Raw genomic sequence first — 16,605 nt, forward strand, 5'->3', positions numbered from 1 at the left:
CATGTTGTGTAATATGATTTTATTGCAAAGAATAAGGCACTTGAAATATGGCTGAGAACAATGAGCAGGGAGAGGCCTTCATAGAGTTTTGCTGTATATTGTATATATAAAAATAAGTCATGCAATTAAAAATGTTCTTAGAACATCACATACGCCTACTCTAGGCACTTTCACAGTACATTCACTCGTTTCTCGAACCGCATCGCTTCACTGAGTTGCCGAGTGATGACGGCATCGGCTGGACTTGTAAGGCAACACTGAGTCTTCATTTATTCAGTCAAGTAAAAACATGCAACGGGATCAATGAAAAGAAAGGTGCAGAATTTGTAGTCAAAGTAACAGCCGACATGTTGCATTGTACTAGAGTGTCAGACATACTAAATATGACTAAAACATTAATTTCTCCCAGTCCCTTATTGACAATTAGTTGTTTTTTTTGTCTCTTCGACACCACAGCAAAAATTTCATTTGGTCGCGTTATTGAAAGACGCCAACCAGCCTGCTGGCATGGAGGAGGATGCTCAGGAGACAAGTTGTCACTTCTACTCTGGAATGATTTTGTCACAAGGCAGCAGAGGACTGACACCCTCTTTCTTGGCACATTCGTTCTGAAATCAAACAAAGAAACGTGTCATTCCAGAGTTAAAAGGGCATTTTCGCCCTCACCGATAAAATGTCAAATAATCAATGCACAAAATACAGAAATATGCAGTTGCTCTGAGACTAAAGTAAAGCTGTGATGAAAGTGAGTCCTAAAATATTATTTTAAATATCAAATCACTATTGAGCACAAATTACAATGATCCCGCCCCCCCACACCACCACTCACTTCCTCTTAATGACCAATGGAAGAAATTACATCATCAAACTAATTTTTCTGACCCAGGGCAGACCCAAGGTAAGTCCACTCTTCTATTATTATTATTATTATTATTATTATTATTATTATTATTATTATTATTATTATTATTATTATTATTATTATTATTATTATTATTATTATTATTATTATTATTATTATTATTATTATTATTATTATTATTGCGGCACGGTAGTCGAGTGGTTAGCATGTCCGCTTCCCAGTTCTGAGGTCTCCGGTTCGAGTCCAGGCTCGGACCTTCCTGGGTGGAGTTTGCATGTTCTCCCCGTGCCCGCGTGGGTCTTCTCCGGGTACTCCGGTCTCCTCCCACATTCCAAAGACATGCATGGCAGGTTAATTGGGCGCTCCGAATTGTCCCTAGGTGTGCTTGTGAGTGTGGATGGTTGTTCGTCTCTGTGTGCCCTGCGATTGGTTGGCAACCAGTCCAGGGTGTCCCCCGCCAGCTGAGATAGGCGCCAGCAGCCCCCGCGACCCTTGTGAGGAATCAAGAAAATGGATGGATGGATTATTATTATTATTATGTTTTTAGCAGCAATGGAGTGTGTCAGTCCAACCATCGAGTGTTTGTGCAGTTAACCCTCAGCTCCAGCGGGTGGCGGTGTCGTAAAAAAAATAGCTTGTTAGTTGTTTTTTTTTTAGGCAGTCACTTAGTCACTTGGTATAGAATGGCTCTAAATATTAAATAATATTACATTCAATATGATATATACAATGCACAGTAGTGTGTACAGACTGCATAAAAAGATCCTGGTTTTACATTTATTGTGTGATAAAATTAACATCTGCAAATAATTTATTTCTCATTTGAGATCTATAAATAAACAAAGATGGTGGTGTTTTTTTGTTTTTGTTTTTTTCCCTGACTTGCTCCTACCATGTAGTTGACGACATTGATGTGGTACGAGATGCCGCCCATCTTCTCGCACTTGGCGATGTTGGCCCTCTCGGGATCTCCGGCGGTCAGGACAGGAGCATCGGCCTCAGCCTGTAGCAAAATAACAACAAAAATGTATCCAATCTTGTTGTTGTTGTTGCTGCTTTTTTTTTTTTTTAGATGTTTTCATTTCCAAATTGTATTTATATATACATTTTTATTCAGTTATGTATTTATTCACATTACATATAATTTCCTTCCATTGTAATTTGTTTATTCCAGTTATTTTTTTTATTGATCTAATCAGGACATTTTGAAATTATTTCTTTAGTTAATAAAAAACAATGTCATATATGTTACATTTTTCTTCAAGTATATCTATAAATAAACATGATGCTGTTGAACTGGACATTGTTTGTCAGACTTTGTGTTCCTGCCAAGCACTCACAGGGTCCAGTCCTCTCTGGATGGCCAGCAGGTCCGCCATGCGGTTGGTGAACCCGGGAGCGAAGTTCTCCGGGTTGATTGCCACGAAACACTGACCCTGTGAAAACACACGCGCACACAGAACAGAAGCCGCTTTGGTTATGGCGCCGACGAGTTCAATGACCCCCACGGCAAAGAGTGAAAACATTCAGTGGGTTAAAGCAACATGGCATAGGATGAATTTGCTTAACGCTTATATACTGTTCATTTTCTATAGAGACTTAGTGTCAGGTCCTCAGTAAAAGAATATATGCCATATAGTCTTGATTTACCTCACAATGGTATATATCAAATCCATTTAACTTGACAAATCTGATATGTTTCTGATATGTTTACATGTGTACAAAAGTATGACTTTTGTAAAAAAAAAAAAAAAAAAAAAAACATACATCTACATTTTATCTATTTTTTATTCAATGATTTTCACAACAGAAATCACACTATAGTCTGCAGTTGTTGCCAGTTTCCTCATTTACACATCAAAGACTCAAACTGCGGAACCTACCAAGTCGGCAACCCTGTCGGTCACTTTCCATGTGCGGACATGGTTGCTGTATTTGGCGCCAGCCAGGATACCGCAGAACACCTCGACCATCATTCCAAGGCCGTAACCTTTGTACCCTCCTGGACGACAAAAACACACAATAGTATACAATTCAGTTTGTTTCACACTCATGGGACACTTCATTAGGTACACACAAATCAGGTCCAACACAAGAGGTGTGCCTTGAAAACTTTTAACTCATTCACTCGCAGCCATTTTCACATTTCGCAATCCCGTTCGCTCCCGGCTGTTTTACTTGATTTTTACTGATTTTGCAAGGCCCACAGAATATTGTGTGCAATTGCTATAAAAGCATGGAACCTACCAAAAGAAAGATTAAAGTCTCTTCTTTCATCAGGAAAAAAAAGTATGTTTCTATTTGTTTCCGTTTCGCAGCAATTAGCCAAGTTTCATCAGTTTTCATAAATCTATTTAAAATTGTAAGTAATTGAGCTTTTTTTCTACATGGCCCTGGTTGATCTCCTTTGCTCTGCTGGCACCTGCTGGCCGTTTGTGTAATAACTACCATTTCCACAACCGTTCTTTGCAGTTGAGAGGCTGCATCAAAGCCTTCTGTATGCTCTAGCATTAAAAAACAAAAAAACAAAAAAAACGTATAAATACGTCTTTGGGACACTTACAACATTTAAAAAAAAACATATTTACATGTTATTGGGAGCAAATGAGTTTTAATAATGCTCTTGTGAGGTGGTAATTTAACAATGTTCATTTTTTACCAAAACAAGAATGTACCCGAGCATATGGTGTAAAGGCACACTTGTAATTTGTTTCGCTTTCTTGTTGTTATTATTCTTAGGCTCAGCGGATGGCAATTTTGTGGGCTTTTACAGTACAGTACAACAAAAACTGTGCTTATGTACATAAATTGGCAAGTGTGGGTCAGACTCCAAAAACTGGGTTGAGGATTTGAGGATGAGCATGTTCAGTGAGACTCGATGAGACGTTAGAGCAGACCTGTGGCCTCGCTGCCGCCGATGGGAACCAAGCCTCCTCCGCTCAGAACTTTCTTGGGATCGGCAGTGATCTTGCCCTGGGCGTCGCAGCCCCATCCCTCCGGGATGGTGTCACCGCGACGCTCGTGCAGCTCCACCTGCGTGCACACGCAACAAAAAATGTCTCACACCAAAATCTAGAGGTGTCCTTATGCAGTCATGGAAGGACACCAGTGGAAATTTTTAGAAGTGGGGCAGAAAAAAACAAAAAAAAGTCTGTTTCAGTTTGGTGTCAATAAAAATCAATAAATTGGTAATAATCCCAAGGAGTATGAAGAAGGTTGTTTCAAAACTGCAACTGGTAAGAGAAGCCTGTTGGCATCAACGTACTCACTTTTCCAAGGGCGACCGCGGACGTAGCCATGTCCAGGACGAAGCTGTCGCCATCTTTGGACGGCGCTGCCACACTCAGGGGGTTGGTGCCCAAGGTGCACTACAAACAACAGCTTGACTTAATAAACTAGAAAAGTTCAAGAAGAAGAAGAAGAAGAAGAAGAAGGAGAAGAAGCAACTCGACAAACAGGAAAGCAATGAGAACTGTGGCTTTATGCTCTTTCTTTAATGTTTTTATTTAAGTCACCCCCTGGCTTATTTGCGTATTTGTTTTTGGTTTTTTTCTTGTATTAATGACGTGTGTGTGTGTGAATTGTTCTCAAGTTCGTTGTATAACTTGTTTAAAATTATACAATAAAAAAAAAAAGAAGAAGGAGAAGAAGCTAGAAGTAGAAGAAGAATCTAGAAGAAGCTAGAAGAAGGAGAAGAAGAAGAAGAAGAAGAAGAAGAAGAAGAAGAAGAAGCTAGAAGTAGAAGAAGAAACTAGAAAAAGAAGAAGAAGAACAAGAAGAAGAAGAATGTCATGTTTTGGTTCTGTTTAGGGTGGTTTTTTGCTTTGTTTTTTGTTGGGTTTGTAGTTTGTCATGTTTATGTTCTGACTTCCTGGTTTTCCCTAGTCTCGTTTAGCCTTTCCTTTCCACCTGTGTGTACCTGCCCGTCCTCATGTGCCAACCAATCAGCACCCCCTTCCATTTGTGTCTTGCCCAGCTGTGTCTCGTCGTGTGTAATTAGTGTGTGTATTTAGTTACTGGTTTTCGTGTCAGTGTTTGCCGGTTCATTGTTCTTGTTGCCCCACGTCCCTGCTCCCATAGTTAAGGCTGCTCGTGTATTGTTTTTCCCTTCGGTATTTTGTTATTCTTTGTTACCAAGCCCTGTTTGCAACTTTAGTTTTGTTTGATTAAATTTACTCCGTTTTCGCACCTCTGCCTCCCTGACTTGTCCGCCTCCTGCATTTGGGTCCACCACCACACTTTTGAGTCCTGACAGAATGAACCGACCACGAAAGGACCCAGCAGGGAGCCGGTGCCGACCGGCACGACGTCGGCCAGCTCCCAGACGCCATCAGCCTGTTGACCAACCCCGTTCCCTCTGTGTAGGTTCAGCTTTCTTTTCTGGTTCTTGTGTCTCCGTGTCCTCCTCACCCGTTAAAGCATATTTACCCAGTTCACCTCCTTGTGATTCCCTTTACAGTTATTTAAGTGATTCTGATTTTGAGCTCACAGACACCGAGTTAAACTATTCTGATTTGGACACCAGTTTTTGTTCACCTAGTAGTTCCCCCAGTGCACTTCCTTATGACACAATTTTGTCACCCCACGTTTTTGTTGACCACGTTCCCGAGTTTGATTTTGATTCTGACTTAGAGGATGAATGTGAAGTGAGTGAGCACACCAAGTTTGGTTTGAGTGCGAGTGAAAGCTTTTATAGTTTTTTGTTTGCACGTTCCCTGTCAAAGTCACTTACACCCCTTCCTAGTCTTGTTTCGTCTGTTGATGCACCCCTTAACTTAGTCCCTGGTGTGTCTCGAGTTCCCCGGTCCCTTGGTCAACAGGCTGGTGTGACTACAGCCCCAGCTTCCCGCAGACAGAGGAGGAGGCAGAGGAGACCCAAGCTGCAGCCTGTGCCGCTGCCGCCGCAGCCCCTGGCCGCTTCGCCCGTGCCGCTGCCGCCGCAGCCCCTGGCCGCTTCGCCCGTGCCGCTGCCGCCGCAGCCCCTGGCCGCTTCGCCTGTGCCGCTGCCGCCGCAGCCCCTGGCCGCTTCGCCTGTGCCGCTGCCGCCGCAGCCCCTGGCCGCTTCGCCTGTGCCGCTGCCGCCGCAGCCCCTGGCCGCTTCGCCTGTGCCGCTGCCGCCGCAGCCCCTGGCCGCTTCGCCTGTGCCGCTGCCGCCGCAGCCCCTGGCCGCTTCGCCTGTGCCGCTGCCGCCGCAGCCCCTGGCCGCTTCGCCTGTGCCGCTGCCGCCGCAGCCCCTGGCCGCTTCGCCTGTGCCGCCACCTCCTGTTCCTCGTCAGGCGGCGCATGGATTGCGGCCGCCACCTCCTGTTCCTCGTCAGGCGGCGCATGGATTGCGGCCGCCACCTCCTGTTCCTCGTCAGGCGGCGCATGGATTGCGGCCGCCGCCTCCTGTTCCTCGTCAGGCGGCGCATGGATTGCGGCCGCCGCCTCCTGTTCCTCGTCAGGCGGCGCATGGAATGCGGCCGCCGCCTCCTGTTCCTCGTCCGGCGGCGCATGGATTGCGGCCGCCGCCTCCTGTTCCTCGTCCGGCGGCGCATGGATTGCGGCCGCCGCCTCCTGTTCCTCGTCCGGCGGCGCATGGATTGCGGCCGCCGCCTCCTGTTCCTCGTCCGGCGGCGCATGGATTGCGGCCGCCGCCTCCTGTTCCTCGTCAGGCGGCGCATGGATTGCGGCCGCCGCCTCCTGTTCCTTGTCAGGCGGCGCATGGATTGCGGCCGCCGCCTCCTGTTCCTCGTCAGGCGGCGCATGGATTGCGGCCGCCGCCTCCTGTTCCTCGTCCGGCGGCGCATGGATTGCGGCCGCCGCCTCCTGTTCCTCGTCCGGCGGCGCATGGATTGCGGCCGCCGCCTCCTGTTCCTCGTCCGGCGGCGCATGGATTGCGGCCGCCGCCTCCTGTTCCTCGTCCGGCGGCGCATGGATTGCGGCCGCCGCCTTCTGTTCCTCGTCCGGCGGCGCATGGATTGCGGCCGCCGCCTCCTGCTCCTCGACCGGCGGCGCCTGGCCAGCGGCCGCCTTCGCTTGCACTAGTTCCGGCGGCGCCCGGCCAGCGGCCGCCTTCTCCTGCACCAGTTCCGGCGGCGCCCGGCCAGCGGCCGCCTTCGCCTGCACCAGTTCCGGCGGCGCCCGGCCAGCGGCCGCCTTCGCCTGCACCAGTTCCGGCGGCGCCCGGCCAGCGGCCGCCATCGCCTGCACCAGTTCCGGCGGCGCCCGGCCAGCGGCCGCCATCGCCTGCACCAGTTCCGGCGGCGCCCGGCCAGCGGCCGCCATCGCCTGCACCAGTTCCGGCGGCGCCGGGCCAGCGGCCGCCATCGCCTGCACCAGTTCCGGCGGCGCCCGGCCAGCGGCCGCCATCGCCTGCACCAGTTCCGGCGGCGCCCGGCCAGCGGCCGCCATCGCCTGCACCAGTTCCGGCGGCGCCCGGCCAGCGGCCGCCATCGCCTGCACCAGTTCCGGCGGCGCCCGGCCAGCGGCCGCCATCGCCTGCACCAGTTCCGGCGGCGCCCGGCCAGCGGCCGCCATCGCCTGCACCAGTTCCGGCGGCGCCCGGCCAGCGGCCGCCATCGCCTGCACCAGTTCCGGCGGCGCCCGGCCAGCGGCCGCCATCGCCTGCACCAGTTCCGGCGGCGCCCGGCCAGCGGCCGCCATCGCCTGCACCAGTTCCGGCGGCGCCCGGCCAGCGGCCGCCATCGCCTGCACCAGTTCCGGCGGCGCCCGGCCAGCGGCCGCCATCGCCTGCACCAGTTCCGGCGGCGCCGGGCCAGCGGCCGCCATCGCCTGCACCAGTTCCGGCGGCGCCGGGCCAGCGGCCGCCATCGCCTGCACCAGTTCCGGCGGCGCCCGGCCAGCGGCCGCCATCGCCTGCACCAGTTCCGGCGGCGCCCGGCCAGCGGCCGCCATCGCCTGCACCAGTTCCGGCGGCGCCCGGCCAGCGGCCGCCATCGCCTGCACCAGTTCCGGCGGCGCCCGGCCAGCGGCCGCCTTCGCATGCACCAGTTCCGGCGGCGCCCGGCCAGCGGCCGCCTCCGCCAGCGTCAACCCTGGCGGCGCACGACTTGAGGCCGTCGCCTCCAGCTCCTCGTCTGGCGGCGACCATCCCGCCGCCACCTCTGCTACTCGTTGGGCGTCGAGGACGCCCACCGGACCGGCCCCGCCGGGCACTCCCCGTCTGGCGTCCGGGACGCCCACCGGACCGGCCCCGCCGGGCACTCCCCGTCTGGCGTCCGGGACGCCCACCTGACTGGCCCTCTGGGCACTCCTCGTCTGGCCACCTCTAGGCTTTTGGCATTTTGTTTGTTTTTTTTTGGACTGCCCTTGATAGTGGGCCATGCACCCTCCCGCCTGTTTTGTTGTTTTTGGACCTTATGGGACATCTGGGAGCTGTCCCTTGAAGGGGGGGTACTGTCATGTTTTGGTTCTGTTTAGGGTGGTTTTTTGCTTTGTTTTTTGTTGGGTTTGTAGTTTGTCATGTTTATGTTCTGACTTCCTGGTTTTCCCTAGTCTCGTTTAGCCTTTCCTTTCCACCTGTGTGTACCTGCCCGTCCTCATGTGCCAACCAATCAGCACCCCCTTCCATTTGTGTCTTGCCCAGCTGTGTCTCGTCGTGTGTAATTAGTGTGTGTATTTAGTTACTGGTTTTCGTGTCAGTGTTTGCCGGTTCATTGTTCTTGTTGCCCCACGTCCCTGCTCCCATAGTTAAGGCTGCTCGTGTATTGTTTTTCCCTTCGGTATTTTGTTATTCTTTGTTACCAAGCCCTGTTTGCAACTTTAGTTTTGTTTGATTAAATTTACTCCGTTTTCGCACCTCTGCCTCCCTGACTTGTCCGCCTCCTGCATTTGGGTCCACCACCACACTTTTGAGTCCTGACAAAGAAGAAGAATCTAGAAGAAGGAGAAGAAGCTAGAAGAAGGAGAAGAAGCTAGAAGAAGAAGAAACTAGAAAAAGAAGAAGAAGAAGAAGCTAGAAGAAGGAGAAGAAGAAGAATCTATAAGAAGCTAGAAGAAGGAGAAGGAGCTAGGAGGAGAAGAAGAAGAAGAAGAAGCTAGAAGTAGAAGAAGAAACTAGAAAAAGAAGAAGAAGAAGCTAGAAGTAGAAGAAGAAGCTACAAGAAGAAGAAACTAGAAAAAGAAGAAGAAGAAGCTAGAAGAAGAAGAAGAAACTAGAAAAAGAAGAAGAAGAAGAAGTTGGAAGAAGAAGAAGGAGAAGAAGCTAGAAGAAGGAGAAGAAGCTAGAAGAAGAAGAAACTAGAAAAAGAAGAAGAAGAAGAAGCTAGAAGAAGGAGAAGAAGAAGAATCTATAAGAAGCTAGAAGAAGGAGAAGGAGCTAGGAGGAGAAGAAGAAGAAGAAGAAGCTAGAAGTAGAAGAAGAAACTAGAAAAAGAAGAAGAAGAAGCTAGAAGTAGAAGAAGAAGCTACAAGAAGAAGAAACTAGAAAAAGAAGAAGAAGAAGCTAGAAGAAGAAGAAGAAACTAGAAAAAGAAGAAGAAGAAGAAGTTGGAAGAAGAAGAAGAAGAAGAAGCTAGAAGAAGAAGAAGAAGAAGAAGAAGAAGAAGAAGAAGAAGAAGCTAGAAGAAGAAGAATCTAGGAGAAGAAGAAGAAGAAGAAGAAGCTAGAAGAAGAAGAAGAAGAAGAAGAAGAAGAAGAAGAAGAAGAAGAAGCTAGAAGAAGAAGAAGAAGAAGAAGAAACCTGAAGAAGAAGAAGAAGATTTGCTGACCTCTTTTCCACGTGTGGGGACCACCAGAGGGGACGTGTTGGTGAAGGACATCCCCTATGTTGGAGTCACAACCAGTTTGTTTAGATAAAGCAAACGAGACTGAAGTAGGAGTGGCAGACATTTTATTGACTCACGATCATGTTCTCCTTCAGAGCTTGCATGGCGTAGTAGCCGGCGATGCCATAGTGGTTGGAACCTACAACAGACAGGTCACATACATGACACGTATTTAATATTTGGAGGAAATGTCAACATAACATGAGATTATATTGTTGTCTGTTATGATACAGTATTGACATAACAGCTAGCACAAAATACCAATATGACTGTATAGGTTGTTTGATGTCCAATTATGACCATTTTTTTGACCATTTTTGATCTAATCTCTTTCTTCGTCAATGATTACAGATGGTTTTCTTTAAATAATGTGCCATTGTGGTATTATAATACATAGTAACACAACAACATTTCTTTCTCACTTTTATTAGCTTGAGCCACAAACCACTTTTAACAGTAAACACACTAAGCAGGAAACGGGTGGAGTATAGTCAATAATCTTTAAAGGTTTGTGCAATTTGACGTGATTGTGACATGATTATCAGAAAAAGATATTAATATAAACGTTTTCTTTATTATTAAGTCATATACTCAAGTTAGCTAGTTAGCATAGCAGCAAACAAGCTAGCATGTTCTCTTGATCAAAAACTAGGATTAGCATTGATTTGCAATTCTGTTAGCATTATTTGAGTAACTACTCAAATTAAATTAGCAATGTATTGAAGTTGCTCTATGTAACAATTTGCCCAACAATAGCTTTACAACAATCATTTTATATGAACGTTTATGACTGATAATTAGCAGTTTAACACCTTAGCTGTTCACAATGGTACTGCAAGCCTCTGGCCAATAGTTTTCAGACTGATTCAGGTTTGAATTTCCTGCCTTATGTGACAGACGTCACGTGTGCTTGTAAGTGAAGGGTGTGTGTAGTTTTATTTTTCTGCCACAGGTGTCAGTAGAGTACATAATATAATATGAGTCCTTGTTTTTTTCCCTCACCGTGCGCCACCACCCATCCGATCCCGACGTCTTTGGCCTTCTTGATGGCCAGATCCATGCAGAAGTTCCCCACCACGGGGCCCAGGAGGTTCCTCCCGTCCACCAGCGCCGTGGCGGGACTCTCCTTATCCACGACAGGCTCGCCGTCCTTGGCGCAGATTCCCGTCTTAACGTCTTTCACGTACATGTCTGTCGGGGGGGGGGGGGGAAACAACAAAAAACAGCACCAAATGACATTTCAAGTCAAACTGGAAGTGCATCGGCACAAATGTGGCTCTCCTTGGCATAACAGAGATGTTACGCTTGGCTAAACTGACCCATCCTGTTCAGCCCGTGGCTGTAGTGACCTCTGTGGTCGCCCTCCACCAGAACCTGCGCCAGGCTGCGGGCGTGATGCTGCTTGGTGCCCACCGCCATCATGCACCTCTCGATGAAACTCTGCACCTCCTGCTGGGTAATCAAACACCTACAAATGAGGAGAGAGACATAAGTTCAATGTCGCAATAGACCAGTGCTTCTCAATTATTTTCTGTCATGCCCCCCCCCCCCCCCCCCCAGTAAGAAGAAAACATCTCGCCCCCCCCCCCCCTCCCTCCCCCAGCGACTATAAATAGTATAATTTGTCTATAAAATTGTTATAAGCACACCTCTGCATAACACTGTAACATATAAGAGAATAAAAAAAGAAACAAATATGGACCAACTTACAACAAAGAATAGCTTTATTGACTGCAACAGAAAAGATTTAAAGTGCATCTGAAATTCAAAAATAAGTCCTTAATTAAACTATAAACATTTTTTTTGACTGACCATGTCAAACCATATGATACGGAAAAATAAAATTAACATAAAATCAATGAATAATAATGCATTCAAACTGATCTCCAACATTAACTCAGGAGCACAATATATATAAAAAAAAACAACAACAACAACTTTAACCTGCAAAACAAAAATATAAAATAATTTGTGCTGATTTTTATATTTATTTATTTTTTTTGCACATGCTCAGTGCAAACAAAACCCCTACACCACCGAGCGAATGCTCCCTGCGCACTCTCTGCCAATAATGAGAGCGCCACTGCCCCCTAATGTAGTGGAGGTGCAATTGCACTTTATTCTAGGACAGTTAAAAAAAATAAAAATTATTTTAATTTTTTTAAAAAAAAAGCATGTTCCCCAAGGTCAAACGCGCCCCCCTTGATGGAGCCTCGCGCCCCCCTGGGGTGGGGCCCGCCCCACTATTTGAGAAGCACTGCAATAGACCAACTTCATATAAGTGTTTCAAAAAGGGAGTGCATGAGGTTAAAAAAAAAAAAAGCAATGTACATCTGCAGTGCTGCAATGCATCCAAACAGATGAGCACGCCGTTACATAACGTCCTCACTGTAAATCATCGGCGGTTGTACAGCAACTTCTTTTGTTCACTAAAGCTGGCCCGATGCTAATTTTAGGCAGTAAAATAGCTGGCAGATCACCGCACATCAGATGACGCGCGTCGGACAGACAGAAAGGCTTCTTTCATTCTTTCTGTCTTTTCTCTTGCTTGTGCTTTCGACACAACACGGTCACGTGGGAACCGTCGCAAGTGCAAGTGACTTTGCCGGTCAGTCATCGTCGGCGACAGGATGTTCCCTCGGCTTAAAAACAAAATTGACAAAATGGAGTGCGAGTTGATGCAGTCTCAAATAGTAAAGGCTGAAACACTTGGTTGTTAAATTTGTCTCTTATATTTTTAGAATCTGTCAATAAATTATTGAATCAATAAAAAGAAAAGCACAAAAGAAATCATTTTCTCCTCTTTAGCTTTGGGCATTTTCTCAGAGTAACTGTGTCCATTTCCAGAATAAAAAGTGCAATATTACAAGAATAAATATGTACAGTGGATATGTATTTATGAATTTTTAATATCATAAAACTACCATTCTCAGAAAATGATGCCTTTAATCCCAGCAAAATATGTCGTTGTTCGTACAGATTGCCGATATTACTTTAATAATATGGATTAATTTTCACAATATTCATGAGTCCGAAATACAGGACTGTCTCAGAAAATTAGAATATTGTAATAAAGTCCAAAATTTTCTTCAATGCAATTAAATAAGCAGAAATGTCATACATTCTGGATTCATTACAAATCAACTGGAATATTTCAAGCCTTTTATTGTTTTAATATTGCTAATTATGGATTTCTTTTTTTTACTTGGTCTAAGGAAATATTCTAATATTTTGAGATAGGATATTCGAGTTTTCTTAAGCTGTAAACCATAATCAGCAATATTAAAATAATAAAAAGCCTGCAATATTTCAGTTGATTTGTAAGGAATCCAGAATGTGTGGCATTTTTGTTTTTTTTTTAATTGCATTACAGAAAATAAAGAACTTGATCACAATATTCAAATTTTCGGAGACAGTCTTGCACATGGGTAGAAATTGGTTTTTGATTCCGCCGTTGTGGGAGTGAACACAGATGACTTATTTCCTCGCCATTGGAAGCGATTCTACTCTATTCCTTTTAAATTCGGATCAGGAGAGGCGCGCACACTTTTCGACATTAACAGGGATTCATTGGACAATTTTCAGCAGTGAAAAGTTCATATTTTGTGCAGAATTAATTTGATAACATCATTATTTTTTATGTACAATTAATACCTTAAAAAAGTAATTTTTCCTGTTGCTGTCAACTGATGACATCACGAGTGCTGAGGAAGTAGGTCACGACCAATCATGGCTCACCAGTTTTCTGGGTTTGATCAGTAAACTGAGCCATGATTGGCCGTGCCCTACTTCCTCAGCACAGGTGATGTCATCATCAGTCGACAGCAAGTAGAACAATTATTTTTTAAAGGTACTAATTGTACATGAAAAATAATGAACTTATCACATTAATTGTAGACAAAATATTAACTTTTTACTGCTGAAAATGGCTCAATGAGTCAAGTGTCCCTTTAAGGAAGCAGAAATAGACTCGCCGGAGTCTATGCAGAAGATCAAAACCCGCAAAGTAAGAACCTCCGCTTGCATGATGTAAAGTTGATTCGGGTGATCACAAAGTCAGTATGTGCCTCTTTGGCCTACATTCCTGCTTTCTTTCTTTTTTTCAACAATTCTCTTCTCTCCACGTTTCACAAAAACATTCCCATTCTTCTTTCTATCTCTCCCTGCCGTCACATGCTTGACGAGCGCCAGTTCTCCTGATCAGCACCAGATGCGGTCGGTCTGTTATGTCACGAAGAATAACACTTGGATGACAACAACACAACAAAAAGAAAACAAGAAAGTGCTAATAAGCAACAAAATGGCAACTGAAACCCTTCAAGGCCTTTCGTCCTCTATCCTTTTTTTTTGTATTCTCGACCTTTTTGGGGGTGCTCGGGAATCTTTTGGGAATGTGCACAATTGCATCCAGATGTGGACTGCGGCGAAAGTTGGCAACGACCGAACCAGATCGTCTCCGGAAAAAAAAACAAAAAAAAACACATTGTGTTGTGTTCTGCACTGTTTCCTCATTTTTCTTACTTACTGGTAATCATGTGACTGCGAATGTTTGCTTATTTGGTTCATTGAGGACTTTCCAATATGAGTACATCAAAACAAATACAGTTTTTGTGAGAAACCTGTGTCATATCTACAAAAAAAAAAAAAAAAAAAAAAACTCCTTCCTTCAATTCTGAGTTGCTTCACTTTCGGTGGAAGGCTGCCAAGTAATACAGGATCCGATGCTTTGTGTTATATTAATTTCGGTGGGTTTGATGACACTCGAGAAGGCTTCTGTGACACACATATGCAGAACGCACAAATGTGTACGTGTGTAACATGAGCCCCAGCGCTGGCAGGATGGACTTTTATCGGGCGGGGGTTGGGGGGGATTCTAATGCATAGCAGCCCTTCTGGCATGTCGAGGGTCTCAGTGGAAAATTATGCAATATCTTACATAAGTCAAGTGGTAAAAGTCTCGCTAACTCATTTTGCAGCTTCCCGTAAAGGAAGTGAAATATGAACAAAGAGCAAAGAATGACTTTTTTTTTTTTTTTTTTTTTTAAGGTCTGTGTCGGTATGCCCCGAGAAGAGGGTGTGACATTCTCAACCCGCCTGACACTGCTGCTAATTAGCATAGCTCCGCTAAAATAGGAAGGAATCTGGTCTCATATGAAAGGGGCAAAACTCAAAAGGAAAATCAACAAATAATTCATATTAAAGCAGGATCACATCTAATCATTTGTACCTCTGTGGAGTTTGTAAAACAAGTAACTTTCCCCATGAACGTGATACTCATGCTAACAATGCTAATGTTAACATAGCTGATTTTTTTTTTTTTTTTTTTTTTTTTCCGTTACTCAACTTCTGTGATATTTTTTCAGGCCCTGTTAGTATTTAAAAAAAAAAAATCTCTGTACTTTACTTGAGTATTTATTTTGCGAACTACTTTTTACTTTTACTCCCGGCATTTACCAACAGCTATTGGTACTTCTTGCTTTGCCAAAAATGTGATATAAAAAAAAAAAAAAAAGTAAATATCTATGGCCTTATTTTTGAAAATCAACACGAGCGAGGTTTTGGTTAAAATAAATAAATAAAATACCAAATATATATAAGTTTTCTTCTCACTTACAAGCAATATTTAAGTTGATAAAAGTGGGATACTTTTATGGTGATGTTATTTATTTTAATTTTATTTTTTTTTACCCTCATTATGCTAATTATCGAAACAGATGTTGCATAATTGATGAAGGGAAAAAAAGTATTTTATGTCTTTACGTTGGTGTACTTTGAGAGTTATTTTTTTTTAGAGGCGTTAGCTGTACAGGGGCTCCCTCTAGTGGTATGCAAAAGAATTGCTGAATTAAAACGTTGCACAATGCTACACTAGTACTGTGAACTTATTTCTTTTCCTAAAGAAAAAAAGAAAAAAAAAATCCCGTACAGCTCATTAAATAAATTCTGTTGTATTTCATGTTTAAGTCCCGTATATTTACATGTCAGCTTTTGGAACTGTTTGTTTTTAAATATTAATCACTTGTGTGCACTTTTTTCTTATTTATCTAACTTTTCATCCATAGGTTTGAATTTAGTCATTATTTAAGTGCAGTTTTGTTTGTTTGTTGGCAAACTGGTCCGATCACATGACCTGCCTCTCTGACACCGTGGAAGAAGTACAGAAGAACTTTAGTACAAAGCAACAAAGAATCAAAGGAACGTTTTTAACATGCATGCAATACAGTAGCAACATAATTTGAGCGCGCTAGTCACATTGTGCATAATGTTATGGTGGCTTGCAAATACTTTTTTTTTTTTTTTTTTTTTTTTTTTAGGAAGAAAACTTGAAAAGTGATTAACACGTCTTTTTAAGTCGGTGGTATTTGGTGTCAAGAGTTTGCCAACCGCTGACCTTTTGTGCATGTATACACTCGAAACACGCCATTAGTGAACTGATAACATTGTCAGTCATGTGCCGCTTTGTCGGGGCAACATTTTTGACTCGCATGGAGGCGGTGCGGGTGTGCCCAATGTTTGCGAAGCGGGCGGGTGTGACGCGAGGAAACACAACACCCAAGGAATTTATATAGGTCGTAAAATTAGAACAAGACCACTTTGTGTGCAAAAATATGTGCATATATGTTACAGAGGAAGCAGAAAAAAAAAATGCAGAAGTTGGCATGCAAAAGCATGAAAACAAAACCGCCACTAAAAAAAAAAAAAAAAAAAGTGATTAAAAATCCCCAAATGCAGGAAGTGAACAGTGAGTCCATGCATGAGACAAAGGTCACCCTGGGGTTGACCTTGGAAGTGACCAGAGGCCTCTTACCTGCTCATGTTGCCCGCTGAGTGTCGTTACGCTCGCCGATGCGAAAGCAGAGAGGAAAAACTGCTGGCTGTGTCCTTGCTTCTGCTCATGAGTTGCCTTCACTCGGCTCCAACTTGCCCTTCCAGACCGTGGCCACGCCCACCCTGGGTCGTGTCTAGCAGGTACGT

The 16,605-nt window shown here is 45.1% G+C and overlaps 1 protein-coding gene across 1 annotated transcript; it reads right to left on the bottom strand.

Moving 5' to 3' along the window:
- Nucleotides 1–4: 4 nt before the first annotated feature.
- Nucleotides 5–16,605, bottom strand: LOC144016401 (putative oxidoreductase YjmC). Its single transcript, XM_077517498.1, has 11 exons — nucleotides 16,439–16,605; nucleotides 10,950–11,098; nucleotides 10,633–10,821; nucleotides 9,708–9,769; nucleotides 9,574–9,627; nucleotides 4,132–4,230; nucleotides 3,760–3,895; nucleotides 2,746–2,864; nucleotides 2,203–2,298; nucleotides 1,755–1,865; nucleotides 5–608 (listed from the first exon to the last, which is right to left on the bottom strand). The coding sequence occupies exons 1-11, from the start codon at nucleotides 16,444–16,446 to the stop codon at nucleotides 543–545; spliced, it is 1,089 nt and encodes a 362-aa protein (XP_077373624.1). The 5' UTR covers nucleotides 16,447–16,605; the 3' UTR covers nucleotides 5–542.

Source organism: Festucalex cinctus, chromosome 3, assembly GCF_051991245.1.
Source record: "Festucalex cinctus isolate MCC-2025b chromosome 3, RoL_Fcin_1.0, whole genome shotgun sequence".
Lineage (NCBI taxonomy): Eukaryota > Metazoa > Chordata > Actinopteri > Syngnathiformes > Syngnathidae > Festucalex > Festucalex cinctus.